Source organism: Meleagris gallopavo, chromosome 1, assembly GCF_000146605.3.
Source record: "Meleagris gallopavo isolate NT-WF06-2002-E0010 breed Aviagen turkey brand Nicholas breeding stock chromosome 1, Turkey_5.1, whole genome shotgun sequence".
Taxonomy (NCBI): Eukaryota; Metazoa; Chordata; class Aves; order Galliformes; family Phasianidae; genus Meleagris; species Meleagris gallopavo.
Genome location: NC_015011.2, coordinates 125,284,527 through 125,299,759, shown reverse-complemented (window position 1 = coordinate 125,299,759; position 15,233 = coordinate 125,284,527). Strand labels below are relative to the sequence as shown.

At 41.7% G+C, this 15,233-nt stretch overlaps 1 protein-coding gene across 1 annotated transcript in view; it reads right to left on the bottom strand.

Annotated features, from left to right (window-relative positions):
- LOC100549657 (sodium/hydrogen exchanger 7) overlaps nt 1-6,539 on the bottom strand; it is a gene marked incomplete at its 5' end in the record, with an annotated part of 52,248 nt that extends 45,709 nt beyond the window's left edge. Inside the window, one exon of the mRNA XM_031557346.1 lies at nt 6,368-6,539. Coding sequence (XP_031413206.1) covers nt 6,368-6,539 — 172 coding nt within the window. The remainder of the gene's footprint in view (nt 1-6,367) is intronic.
- Between the last annotated feature and the right edge of the window lie 8,694 nt (nt 6,540-15,233).

Below are 15,233 nucleotides of genomic sequence, written 5' to 3'. Positions count from 1 at the left end.
TGGAAGCTAGTTTACAGTAATGTACAATCTAGGTAAGTTCTTTTGCTGTGATTTGTCAAACACAAGTTGGAGTCAATGATTCTTGTGGGTCCCTTCTATCTCAGGATATTCTATGATTCTACGACCTACAAAAATTACCAAAAAGGAACACAAAAGAAAAGTTATCTGATGTGAATACAGCAATGTAAATTAGGCCCAACAGATAACAGCTTAGCAACTGATGTCTACAGAAACACAAATATTCAGTTAGCAGCTTTTATCAGCAATAATGATAGATGATCTGATATCAGGAAAGGCAGTCACATGAACTCCTGCCAAATCAGGGAACACGCATGCATTCGCAGAGATCTGCGGAAAAGTACATCGCTGTGCAAGGTGATATCACTGCAAATCTGAATTACAGCAATATTAAAAATACACACTTAGATGTATCATATAGCATTGTGTTCTCAAGGAGGAAATAAAATCTTTTCCCTAACTTCCTCCCCACAAGTATCTCAATTAGTTACTATTTACAAGATGTTACTTTGCTGTTCTTTTTACAAGACTTGTAATTAGTAACAAACTGTCATTAGCAAAACACCATTAGCAAAAGGCTGTATGTCTAGGTCTAAGTACAGAAGTCTTCAAAAAGCCTCACTAACGTGTTCCACTTCAGTAGGTGTGAGCATCCAAAGGCTCCAGGTTTGCCTGTAGACTCAACTAAAACATCTGAAGAGTCTGATTCCATAAAGAAAATTAAAAAGCCAAAACTGAAATATTCTTCAGATCATTATATTGTTTGTGTGCAATAAATAATTGATATTAACACGAGTGTTATGTTTTGTCTGTGCCTTTCCTAAATCACCTAGGCAATGATGGCATTGAAAGCCCTAGTCAGGAATACAAATTTACTCTGATCTGCAGTCAGTGCCTGGCACAATAGTTAACAATACTTTATAAAATGCTTTGCAAAAAAACTCATTCTAATTCTTTACTTTAAGTGACATTGTCCTAAACTCTTAACTTTATAGTAGTAGTTAAACTAGACTGCCATACAAAAAGCAAGTTGTTAACATGCAATTCTATTTAGTTGGTCTGGTATGGGAGCACCACCTGTGAAGTCACTGCATACTATGCAACAGTACAGCAGCTTCCCCATGACCAGTTACTCCTCATCACCACAGCACCTAGAGGAGAATAATATCACTGGGGATAGGACCACTCCACTAAACTGCTTTATCAGAACACCATTTACTGTCAGCCACCAAGACAGAATCTGCAAAGCGAATGCCTAAAGCATGGAACTCTTGATCACAGTACTAATTCTACCTGAGAACATGGAGAATGTTTCAGGCTCCAGAATCAATTCAAGTGCTAATCAAGATGATAAGGTTTTCCTTCTCCGCTCTTCCTGGTATGAAAAAAATGCAGCATCCCTCTCAAAACTGCAAGTAGCTTTTTGGTAAGACTTGTCTGATAAGACAAGCACAGCTAACAATGGAAAGTAGAATTGAAATCTGAAGTTACAAGCTTTTAGTGAGAAATAAACAAATCACACTTGAGTGAAGGATACACTAGTATATCAAATGCTGTCTTAGAATATATTTCTTCTAAGTACTCTTTTATGTTTTTAATAAAACCAGTATGTTCCCCAAAGCTAACGTTTTTGCCAGCCCAAATACATCACAATATACTGCCAACTGAACAAGTGTCTGGGACAATCCAACCATTCATGGCCACCGGAGTTCATCATTCCACTTGTTCTTCATCCTTCACAGATGCAGTAAGCCTTATGAATGCAGGCTTTCTTTAGATTGTAAGCAACAGCAATGGGGCTACAATATAAACCTATCCAAAGAAAATCCAGGCTTTTCAAAGCATCTATTGATGATTTGCTGATCTGCACAAAGGTACATGCTCTGAAAAAACAGGAAAATAGAGGAAATTAAGTAAAAAAAGGGTTTACAAAGCACTACAACATTCAGATGCCATACTTGAAAAGCTGCAAAACGCTTCTATATAAATAAAGTTGTTTTGCATCCTCGCTCCCAATTATACAATATGATGACCTTTCCTCACCCATTTCTACCTGGAGATCAATAACTCACAGAAAGAGGGAATGGCAAAAATAGAATAGATTACTGGTATGCCAAAGTGCTCTTACAGGGCACTGTGGAACATTCTGTTGCTTCTGCACAGACAGTAAGTTCATGTCAGGTCCTGACACTGATACGTTCTGAAGCCAGAACAATTAAAGTAGCTCTTAAGTTACCGCTGTGATGCCTATTCATGCCAAAGAATTCAAGAGAATTTCCACATCAGCGAGCCTTCCCTCAGCAGCAGGCAAACCAGCTGCTACAGTACTTTTGCTGTAACGCAATGTGAATAGAATACCATCTCCCAAATTCTAAAAATAGATTACACAATAAACGAGTGGATATACATTCACTGGAGTTCTTATTTTCAAAGCTTTTAATGAGGCTGTATCAGTTTAAGCATGAAAACTTGTTATGAAATATGAACTAGTTAAGCGACAATAAATGGAAGATCAAATGAGGGAGCTGCTCCTTACAGGAAGTTGTTATATATATAAGGCCACAAGTGTGAAGGATCAGTTTTCAGATCGGAGCTATTTATCACACCGAAGCAACTGGACTATTTGGACTACCACTACCTTATTTATGTCAGAAGAAACTATTTCAGAAGCAATAGCAGAACACTGAGGAAAGCTGCAGTATTGCCATTGTTGCACTCTACAGGACTGTTGTAGCAACAAAATAGAAAAGGTGTGCCCAGCTATTCATACCAAATGCTAATAGATGGAACTGTAAGATCATTAGAAAAGCATTCATCAGATCACAATCAGCCCAGTTTTACACCACAAATGTAGTAATTAAAAAATAAAAATAAAAAACAACTAGCAGGTGTTGTGCATATAAAACCAACACATTCAGAAACCAGCATAATGACTGGCTTTTTCCAGCAGTCTATGGGAAGAGCTATAGTGAAATTTGACTAAAAGTTAACAGGGTGAACTATGTTTCACCCATCACAATGGTAACTAAAATCTTGCTAAAACCAAATTAAGAAGAAATAAAGGACCAAGAAAATCTTATAAGATGAGTAAGGTACTAATACAGATCCTCAGTTTAGGCTGATGAGCAGCAGTAGCCTAGCCATTCCCTTGTTCCCTGCTATCATGCCATCCCTTCAGGTTTGCTAGGCATGCCAAGCAGGGCAGGTCTATGAAGAAGACAAAAAAGGAGTGGTGTAAACAGATGACTAAAAATATTTTTATGGGCTGAGCAATACAGTCATGTTAGTTGGGAGGTGGTGCAATTGGTACTGTGCTCTAAGAAATTATGACATAGAATACTTAAGGCTGGAAATAACCTCTCAGATCATCTAGTCCAACCATCAGCCCATCCCCACCATGCCTGCTAACCATGTCCCTCAGTGCCACATCCACACCTCCAAGGACGGTGACTTCACCACCTCCTGGGCAGTCTGGCCACTGCCTCAACACTCCTTCTGAGAGGACCATAGAGCTCCACAGCATAAACCCAGCCTCAGCCAGAAGCCTCTTCCCCATTTAAGCTCCCGAGGAAAAGTGGTGGCCTTTTTCCTCCCCCCAGGATTTTCTATTTCTTAGCCACAAAGACTTGAGGTTATTGGAATGTGACTCAAAGACCATGTAGAAAAGTCTGCCAAATAGCACAGGAACATAACAATTAAAAGCTTAAACCACTGATTTTTTTATTTTTTATTTTTTTCCTTTTAAGACAACATCTACTTTTTCAGCCATTGTTTTTCCATCCCCAATATAAAAATAAAAATACCCTCTCTCCCAGAATACTTGTCTTCTTAGCATCAGCCCATTTCAATAAATCTGACTGAATCTACTGCCTCCTCCTTGACTAAGTCTTCCCTTGCAGATAAAGCTCAGTCAGGCATTTCTTGTTGTTGCTTTGTTCAGCAAATTCTTCTGGACAGGGTGGGCAACCTCTTTGGTACCAGCTAATCACCTGTTCACTGAAGTGCACCACGAAATGGCTACATCCTCAAGCACGACAAACCCCAAATCATAGATTTTTCTTGTCAATGCAGCCACTAATCCAGCAGGACACAAATACAACATCCCAGTAGTCATCCTAAATGCACAGAACTAGAACAGTGTAAGTTACAGTACAAAAGTGAACTTTTTAGCATTTTAGAAACAAGAGGGTTTTTTTGCATTTAATTTCCTCAACTTTGAAGGCCAGTAATAAGGAACAGACCTATGGTGGACAGCTGCTACAAAGAATCAGTAATGTCTTCGCAACCCTTCACAGCAGTCTCTTGGGAGCATCACTGAACCTCCCTCTGCCCACTCAGGGATTCCTAAGAAATTCAGACTTGTCAACCAGATGCTCTTTCAAGTTTCTTAAGCAAATACCATGCAACAGGTAAAATGCCTGCAGTAAGAATCGTGAATTTTAGGAGTATAAATAATGATTACTTAAAATGCATCAAATTGAAATAAATTTATGATCAATGGCAACGTATGATTTATAGATTTTTTTCCGTAACACATAGCCTCTGTTTATTATGTTGCAGAATAATAGGAAGATGGCGCTTAAGATTCTTTAATCAATGTTTTAGGGGAAAAAATACATATATCTAAATGTCTAGTTATCTTTATATACTGTCTGCACATTTAAAAGTGTGTTTATCACACTAAATCAAGTACAAAGAAAATGCTGTCACCGATTTAGCGAAGCATCAGAAAACAGGTTCTGTGTTCAGACACACAGTGTTACCCAAGAACAGGCTAATCTGGAAAGAGAGTCATTCAGCTCCGCGGCATGCATGTAGTACGTGGGAGCACACGTGGGTCAGGAATGTGACCAGTTCAAGGATCTCAGCATCAGGAAAACACAAAGCAGTCACTGCAGGACTTGGATCCTGGCACTTTGCCATCACCGCAAAAGCAGCCAATTCTTGTTTTTAAGTACCGCCTTTTTTTTTTTGTCAATTAGGATCCTGAAGAACAGATCCACTAAAACCCTACTTTTACCAATTCCTAATAATCCAGCATCACAAACTGAGTTGATTTCCTCACTCGCCATTTCAAAATAATTCAAATAGCATAACCTTGGTAAAGAGCATTAAGTGGGTTGGTGGCCCTGCCTGTGGTGGGGGAAGGTTGGAGCTTCATGATCCTTGAGATCCCTTCCAACCCAGGCCACTCTGTGATTTTGTATAAGTTTTCTTCTTACAGCTGAAGAGTTTATACTCTGCCTACAAGCTAAAATTGAAGCCTTCCCTGAGTTGAAGGACTAAAAATCTGGTCTTGTTTTTTCATATAGCCCATTAGCAGGTTAAACTAAAAGATATCAAATAATTATTACAAACAAATATTCCTAGAGACAATCGTAATAGTAAATCACAAAAGCACTGATTCTTACAACAAATGAAAAATCTGTAACAATACCCACAGAACCAGGAGGACAGCTGAGAACAGAGGAATAAAGTAAGAGAGGGGGTCTAGGAAAAAGAGTTGCTTATGATTAACACTACAGCAAAAGATACGTCTGGACACAGTCCTCTATCACCTGGATAACATTGAAAAAAAATCAGCGTTGCAATGAAAGCCTGAGCTGTTGCTGTTACATAGGAATAAGTTGCCAAGGAAGAACATACAAAGCTTAAATAGTTTGCAGGAGAAGAGAAGTACAGATCACATCAGCAGCACTCAAGGAACAGGGATGTGTGACAGACAAGATGGTGGCAGCAGAGGGGTAGAAAAATCACAGAATCACAGAAACACCAAGGTTGGAAAAGACCTACAAGATTATCCAGTCCAACTATCCAGCTATCACCAGTAGTTCTCATTAAACCATATCCCTCAACACAAAATCCAAATGTTCTTTGAACACCGCCAGGGACTCCACCACCGCCCTGGGCAGTGCCTGACCATAGGGTTATTTCAACCATTTTGTTCTTAAGCCAACGCATGGTCACAAGAGGCAGGGAAAATAGCAAAGGTTTTTAGTTTTGGTAGAAAAATTAGGCTTGGTATGCAAACAGGAGTCAAAATTGTCAGCATTAAGATATACCATTGGCTACATCTTGGGTTTAAAAAAAAAAAACAAAAAACAAACAAACAAAAAAAAACCCCAAAAAACAGAACAGACAAGAGTTGAAGGTGATTTCCACAAAAGTTAATAAAATAAAAGTTAATAAAACTTCTTCCAGACCAGAAACAAACAGTCAAACCTAGAGGAGACATCGGAGGGCAAAATTTATCTGTACTTATGTCTGCACCTCTTGTGCGAAAATAGAAGGGGTACAGCGGACCACCAAAATCCACCCAGACATCATCCTTCAGGCTTCCAAGACTCACCAGTTTTTCTCAGAGCTGTGGCAGAGTTAGAACCTAATGCTGGAAAACAGCTTGTCTGGTAGCAGAGAAACCACGACTCGGGCCAGCGATGGCAACAAACCAAACACTTTAGACGGTTAATTTCCTCTGTGGTTGTTACTGTTTGTTTAATAAAAAGAATACAGCTGTAAGTTTAAGCAGTAGCTAAAAGATTATGGACCTGAACCAGAGCTTTAGCTTCATCAGGAAAGTGTCAATAAACAAAATACATTGTATTTGCACCTCCTGCCTTGACTTCATAGTCTTTGGCAGAGGGCCTCTGCCATATGTACCCTATATTATCTAATGCAAAGTGCCCTCTAACCCTAATTAAGGTTGACAAAACACAGGTGTCTGCAATGGAAAGCACCTGACACAATGAGAACCTTAATTATTTGTCTGAAGTAGGGAGAAGAAGGAATAACTGTTGTACGTTTTACATTTTGGAAGAGATTTCAAAACCATTAGGGTCTGAAATTGGAAATGTTGAAATAAATACACTCAAGTATTTGCCAACAAGAGAAATAAACTCTTTCTTTGGTTCTCTGAAGATAATATATGGGGAAGGAAGGGGGGTATCACCAAGATCTGTGTTGTCAATTCTCTGTTTCGTGCAGGCAAATGTAAAAATTGAGTTTGCACTAATTCTATTTAGTTACTCCAGTTCAACAAGCAGATCTTCCATAGGAAACCACTCACTAGCTTACTTCAGTCACGTTCTGCTGAAGAAAAGATCAATTTTACATCCATAAAACTCTGTAAAAGACGATCAGAAGGCCGGTCACCCATGGGTTTTTTGAAAGCCCAAGAAACTTCTATGTGTTCTGAAGAGACCCCTTGTCCGACGGACAGACTTGGAAGCAGCAAACTCCCTGACAGCTTAATAAGCCAGAACTTCAGAAAAAATTAAAGCTGGTACAAAAACAGAATCTTTCCATTCAAGCTCCCAAAGTTTGAAGAATATGTCTGGGACGGAGAACAAACATATTGGTTTAACACATGCAAACGTGGTTTAAGAGGTATAAAAGTTAAAATTTTCTAGAGATAAAAATCACCTTCACAATCTGTTTGCCAAGAGATGAAAAACAGTAATGCTCAGGCTAAAATTGCACTGATATTCAGTCACTCATTTGAAAGTCTACTCCAGGGTTCAGGATAATTCACTTCCACCATCATGTGTCCAAAGCACTTACCTCCTTCCAAAAATCTACTCCTATTAAATGGAATATACTCCCTGCATTCTGTCCCTTGACAGAAGTGCTTGTGTAAGGCCTCACATTCTTACTGTTCTCTGCTCTGAATACATGAATATCAGGCAATGCTGGAGGAAAGACAGGATACCACTTCCACAACACAGAAGCATTTGTTCCAGTTTTCCTCCTCCTGGCTTATTTTCCAGAACTGCAGAACTCCAATGCAACCAGTGATACCAACTCCATGCATCATTTCACAGCTCCTGCAAAAGCTCCTTCCATCCCATGTGGCACATCCCTCTGGACCAGCCAAGGAGCTCTCTACATTTAGCAGTTCAAAATCCATTAAGCCCAATTTCTGAAGACTACTGAATACTAATTCTGGAAGTATTCAGCTCTACGGCAGAAGGCATGTAGGCTCAGCAAAGTTCAAGCAAGTAAGTTCTCCAGTCACAGAAGAAGGCAAATGCTGAGGCTCAACATCATGAGTTTGCTCACTGAGAGGACAAATTAAGGAATATAGTCACGTTATCTCACAGATAAATGTAAGGGAACTACCCCCAGAAGAAATAGAACAGTCAGTAAGCAAGTGACATAACATGGGGGGGACAACAGATAGGACAGATCACGCAGCAGTGAAGCAGCCAAGATGCATGTGACACTTTGAATACAAGTTCCCCTTTCACTGGTCAAGGGCTTGATGACATGCTAAGAAGTGCGGGGGAAGCAGAAAATAATTTATTTCTCCAAATTAGCATGGAAGGAGATAGTACTTATCCTAGTGGATTCAAAGAATCAAAACCAAAACCTAGCTACATCCCTGCAGGACACCTGGCACTTGTGTCAAATCTCACACACAGGACATCCAGCCACACAGGACACCTCACTTCAGCAAGCTGCCAATGGAAAGAGCTACAATGTCACATACTGTCATCTTACACACAGACAAGTTAACTGTATTTTGGAATACATTATACTGTGTTCTTTTGTTTTCACACCTATTTTTGGTTAAGAATAGCCCTCCACTTTCATGATGAGAGAGCAGGAGAACAAGTAAAAAAGAAAAAATAAAAAAAAAAGAAAAAAAAAGAAAAAAAGAAAAAGAAAAGCTATTACTGAGAATGTGTTTTTTCCCTAAAATGGATGTTCTTTATTTAAGCAGAAGAAAGACGTGCAGACATCTGCAGACACCTGCAGACATTGGCAGGACCCTCCAGCCCTGGCAAAGCCAGTAGCTAAGCCAGTTGCTGGGAGATACACCAGGTCAGGGTACAGTCCTTTTCCATGCTTTTCTCACACCTGCAGAGGTATCAAGAAGAATTCAGAGCTTAAGCTCAGCTTTTGAAACTAAATATGAAATGCTATAGCCAGGAAGAAAGCACAGACAGCACATGCCTCCCTTGGCTAAGAGCACAGTTCAGCTCTCTCTGCTCTACTCTAATTGAGGGGGAGTCTTTGACCATCTCTACTCCGATAAAACCCAGCTCCTTCCTCACAGCTTTTAGGGGCCTTTTGGCATTTCTAAGTGAAGTGAATTGTCTGATATCAGGGCACGAACGAAAAAGCAATTTTATATCATTTCTCTTTTATTCGTTCACACTCAGTTAATTGCAGGCTGAAGTGCTTTTTAATAGGGGGAAAAAAGCAGTACATTTGAACTAAATTGCCCATCTTCAGCAGAGACAGAAGATATCTGATCTGCTGAGAACAACTGTGCATTTTTACAACACTGGTAAAAACTGTTCAAGATAAATACTCTTCTAAAAAATAATTGCTTGTATCACATTCCTTTCAACAGACACCACTTAGTTTAAAGCAGGAGAAGGCTATATTCAGTCATAAATGGGGATACAGCATTAATCCTGAATCACAAATCAGGTCTCACTAAAACACTATATATATATATATATATATATATATACTATATATATATATATACACCCAAGCCACTATTTCTGTTAAAGAGGACGTAACAGCCTTGAGAGAAATACTGAGGTTTTCTCCTCAACACACATAAACAGTTCAGTGCAGGACTTGCAGCAGTCAGCAAGGAAAGAACACCCATGGTACACAGCAAGCTGTAAAGGGCTAGATAGCAACTGCATGATCTGCAGGAAGTAGGAAGTGTCCCTTAACACACCACAGCTCTGAGTCCCACCTATTTATTATTCTGGATGGCTGACTTGCAGCTCCTGCTCCACACTTCTGTTTTCTAATGAGTAAGAGGAGATAGATCATAGAATCATAGAATGGCCTGGGTTGAAAAGGACCACAATGATCATCTGGTTTCAACTCCCTGCTATGTGCAGAGTCACCAACCACCAGGCCAAGCTGCCCAGAGCCACCTCCAGCCTGGCCTTGAATGCCTCCAGGGATGGGGCATCCACAGCCTCCTTGGGCAACCTGTTCCAGTGTGTATGAGGGAAAAACTTCCTCCTAATATCTAAACTAAACCTCCCCTGTCTCTGTTTAAAAGCATTCCCCCTTGTCCTACCACTCTCCACCCTCATAAACAGCCGTTCACAAATAAGAAAGTGGTTGTTCAGAGAACGAGTAAGTAGTGGAAATATCTCCCTAACAGAGCAAGAGAAAGGCTTCATTCAACTCTAAGATGTTGTCTTTACTCCACAGAGTAGGTTTGGAAAGGGAGCAGTTTTGCCAAGAGCAGGGGCTGGGAGCACACCCAGCAGAACCCTGTAGTTTCTACCTATGACAGTGAGCCCAGTTTCTACCTATGACAGTGAGAGTTTCACTGCAGCACCTAGGCACTGCCACAGACTGGCTGTAAGATGAACCAGAGGCACTTCTGAAAGCACCCCGCTGTGCATCTAATTGCTGCATGTGAAGGTGACTTTGGTGTTATGATGCTTCGGTCTTTCTTTAGCACAAAGTGAGAAAGCGAAATAAAAGACATTGCAATAGAGGCCACTGCTAAAAATCACTTCGGTCCAGCACACTCATTTTTTAAATTAAATATCAGAAAGAACAATGTCCAGATTGTTTGTCCTACTTTGCCTCAGGTTTATGTTAACATTACATTGGCCAATCCAGCGGCAAGCTTACGCACCACTCACATTATGGCCAAGAAAATGCTTCCTCTTATCCTTCTATTGTTACCACACAGGAAAGTCCCAGCTCACCATACCTAATAAGACAGCTGAAAACCCAGACTTGTTCAGTCACATTCATCTTATCCCAAAAACATGGAGTTCAGTTCTTAAGTAAAGCAGCACTGAGAGGAGGATACCATCAGCACCCAAGAAACATTTCTGGGCAGCCTGTAGGACTTGACAGCTTTTATACACTCACTCATTTTCCCCTTTTCAGTCTTCTCATCTAAAACAAGCACTGAGGCTACTGGAAAAGCTCTGCATTTACAGAGGAACTCAGATTTTGCATTCTTTTAAGGAGATTCCTTGGAGGATCTGTTTACAGTTCTATTTCTATTGCAAAGTGGCAAAGAAAAACTGGAAAGCATTACAAAAGAATTATGAAATGGACTGAGGAAAGTCTTAGTAGCAGTAACTGTAATGTACTATAGAAGAATATGGCTGTCTGACAACAAACCTATGCACCAGACACTAGGTTACCTGTCCCCAGCTCAGCACACCATTATCAGCAGAGCCATGTACTGTGCAGACAGACATGAGCACAAGGCAAGCACACGTATGAGCTCTGCAGGATTTGTTTCTCTCCTGCAACAACAGCCTGGTGTTGTAGGGCAGTACTAGCTTTAAAAACCAGTTACCCTACCAGCAAGGATTAGTAAGGATTGATTATACAGAGGAAATACAAGGTCATAATTTCTCTCTTCTTATCTCATACCAGTGATCAGAAAGGTAGACCAGTGCTGATCTGATAGAACATTGGAAAGCTGACATTAACCAACAAATATTAACTGATCTAGATTGACTGCTACTAAAAACACTTTCAAAAAAATATTGTCCTGAGGACTATAACTGAACTGGATCACAAAGAGATTTCAGAAACATTCAGGCTACTCAATTACCCCACATGAAAAGCAGAGCTGAAATAGAGGTTTCATAGCAGACATGCAGTGTTTCTGCGATCTCTCAAAGATAAAATGTGAAATTTCACTTGGTCACAGACCACAAAGTAAATTCAGAAACAAGATCTGCAGTACAACTCAGACATCCTGAGCAGACAACAAATGGAGCAAGACTCACTTGGAATGTTTGTATCAATTAATTTAAAAGAACATGCAGGTTGCCAAAGAAAGGACAGTGTTCTTGAAATGGAGTGCTTGGAGTTATGCTCCTAAATCTAATATTAGAATGCCTACATAAAAGTGGCTTATTAGATGCCAATACTGCCATTATTTTGATGGTCATGGAGATGCAAGAAGTCTCCTCCAGCATGTCTGCAGCTTAGAACTGGAACAGCAAGCGCCGCAGTGCAATGCGATAAGAACAGGCCTTTCTGTATTTGCTCTTTGGATAAGAGAATCTTCACTAATACTGAGTATTTCAGAATAAATCTAGTATTTTTTTCCTGAGCATCTCTCATTTCTCATTTACAAAAGGCAGCTGACATTTCATGACCCTTCACATATTGTTTTTCCTCAAACAGAAGTCCAGTTTTGCTTTTATTTTCAGATGTACAGTTTTCATTAGAGGTGTAACAAGTGACCTTGCTACCTCAACTTGCCTGCATTCTACAAAGCCAGGCATTGATGGAATTGTTCGGGCAGCACATAACCTTCGAAAGTAGCAGGGCTGAGAAGGGAGAGGTCACAATAGAAGGAGCAGAAGTGAGAACCAGGGCAAGCAGCCAGCCCACAGCACTGGAAGGTGCAACCCGCACACACAGCTCAAGAGCAGCTCTACAGTCCAGCAGGATCAACACCTGTGCTACGTGTGGGCTGCCAGTTGCCTAAGCTGTCACTTACAAAAAGGAACAAGGTAGTTGCCTGATGGCTGCGATACGGCCAGGACATATCCACACACCCAGAGAGCTGCTGAGCAGATCCTGGAGTTCTGAGAGCAGAACTCCAGAAGCCACCATCATTTGCTCTCACCAAGATCTTTCCAGCGCTCTCAAGGCATACAGCCCACATCTCGCATTTCCCCAACACTCCTCATAGAGCAAGGCAAGCCTCTAACACAACAGCCTCACAGAGCTCAGGGAGGGCACGGGCCAGCATGCCTTACTTTTGGGACTTGGAGCAGTGCAAAGTGAGCATCTCAGCCGCTGTCACAAGTTGGCATACATGTGTCAACAAAGCCTGAAGTCCTTAATCGCTCCATAATGACTTGCATTAGTACTACTGTCAGGCAGCCACAGAAGAGCAACATAAAGCTTGAAGACCAGAATTCAATTGTATTTAGCACTTTATAAGCCAAGTGCATCTTCTGGAATAACCCGTGCATAAGCACAGTGCAATGACATGGTGTGTAATCAATTAAAATCTGTGTTGAACCTGAAACTGCAGTTTTGGTAAGATCTTTCCCCTTCCATTTACATAGCTGTGAGGTCTGGCACATGCACCCAAGCTCTGGGACTTCCACACTGCCTGATCAAAAATAGGATGTTAAGTTGTACGTCACATCAAAAGGCAGCCCTGTAAGTCATTAAGAATTCATGTAAACTTCAGGTTGTTTTACATCTCAACACACATTTCCAGAGGAAGACATTTAGCACGTCAGCATAGCACAAGCAGACAAGCAGTATCTGTCTCTATTGAAGAGGAAGTGACAAAACACGAAACAAGAAACACGGAAAGACTGTGTTATGATTTTAATGGCCTTAAGAAGCAAAGCAACTCGCCTTACAAATCTGCATAACACAGCAAGCCTGGCCACAGCAGCAGCCTTGGTTGCATCGAGGACTGGGTCATGGACCACCACACTGGTGGTGGTATCAGTTACAGCAGATGCCTCCTGTTCCACGGACAACACAGAACTCCAAGTCTGGAAGAAATGTGAACATTAGCAGCACCAGCAGTATCAGGGCCACAATTACTCTTAGCTGAGTAAAATGCATACTTTAACAGAAATATCAAAGTGGAACAGGATGTGCTCATAGCAGGATTCCCAGAAGAGATAAGTCAGAAATGTTGGTGAGAGGTCTGGCTGGAGGCAGCTGCTCCTCTCACCATGTCAATCCAGCACCGTGCCACCCAGCTCCCACTGAGCTCGGGGAAGGTTCTCTGATAGCATGTTACTATAAGGGAACAGAGCTAGACCAAAAATCCAGCAAGACAATTCTTCCAGGTCATTGTTTCCATGATAAAAATTAACCAGCTCTTAAATGCCAGCCTGCATCTCCTATACATCAAAGACATTTACACATTGTAAAAACTGCTGTTCGGGAAAACAGCATGCTCTCTGGTATATCAGAGGGGCTCACTGAGAAGGCGTGTGCATCAAGGGATGATCCATGAAAACAAAATGATTTAAAAAAAGGGCGCATCAACAGTGTGCAGTAGTTTGAGCCAATCGTTCTGGCAGTGCTACTTATGGTGCAGAAAGAGCTATAGCACAGTGCCTTCTTGAGTACAGAATTTCAGAATTCATACATCAAACTGGGAATCCAGCATCAATTTCACGGATCAGGAAGTAGAAGTTATAGCAAACTAATTTGGGTTTAATGAGAGGCAGGAATTTTTTGCTTGAACAGTTCTTCCCTCATAGCCCACCCAAATGCACACAAATAACAGGGCATCCCAGGCATCTGGGCACTACAGACATCAACTCTCCAGGCACACAGGATTTCTACCACGAAGCACAACACCCGGATCTCTGACATGGCCTTACATCAGCTCCTGAAGGTGACAACACCAAGGTGATACCTAAATAACACTTTCAACAGCCTCACTCTGTCACTTCCAATCAGCATTTGCACAGTTAATCTACCATCTCCTGTTTAGCTGCTAAGGATTATTACACTGGTGCATTATTTACTCATATCTCCAATCTTTAATTTGTCACTTTCCAGCAACAAGCATACGTGAAACGCACAGCAATGCAGCAAAGGTATCAGTGACTAAGAGCAAATTGGGATGGCTTAAATAGAAGCATCAGCAGAGGAAAATTCCACTGCTTTGCAAGCAATCACAGAGATCACATCAGTACCCATCAGGGAGGAAAACCAGCAGTACCTATCAAGGAGGAAACAGCTCCTTTCCCCTTCCCCCTAGTGTGGGATCTCTCAGCTGCGGTTACCCTGAGCACGCTCACCCCAACCAGCACCGGGGAGGTGTTTCGCACCATTCGGCAGGAACCGATTTAGCTAATGAACGAGAAGAAGGGCCTCTGGCACCGAGGCAATAACCAATCGCGGGCAGACAAATCATTTTTTAAATGGATGGCTGCTCCTCATCGGCGCCGCTGCGCTCTGCGCACCAAACTAAGCACCAAATACAATTGCGTAAGTTGGCAGCACAATGCCACGCTCCGGCAGCACCTGGGTGTCACTGACAGGACAGAGCAGTGGCCGGCTGGTGTGGAGCGCCAGCTCCAGAGATCAGGGGAGCGCCTGTGTCCTCCCGCTCAGACACTTCCCTGCGGGCTGGGCGGGCACCTCAGCGCCGAGGGGGGGTCAGGATGACAGGAGGGCGCCTCGAGGCTCTCCGATTTCGCCGCGATCGACCGGCAGCCAGCGACGACCCGCACGGCCCGGGGCTTCCAACTGCC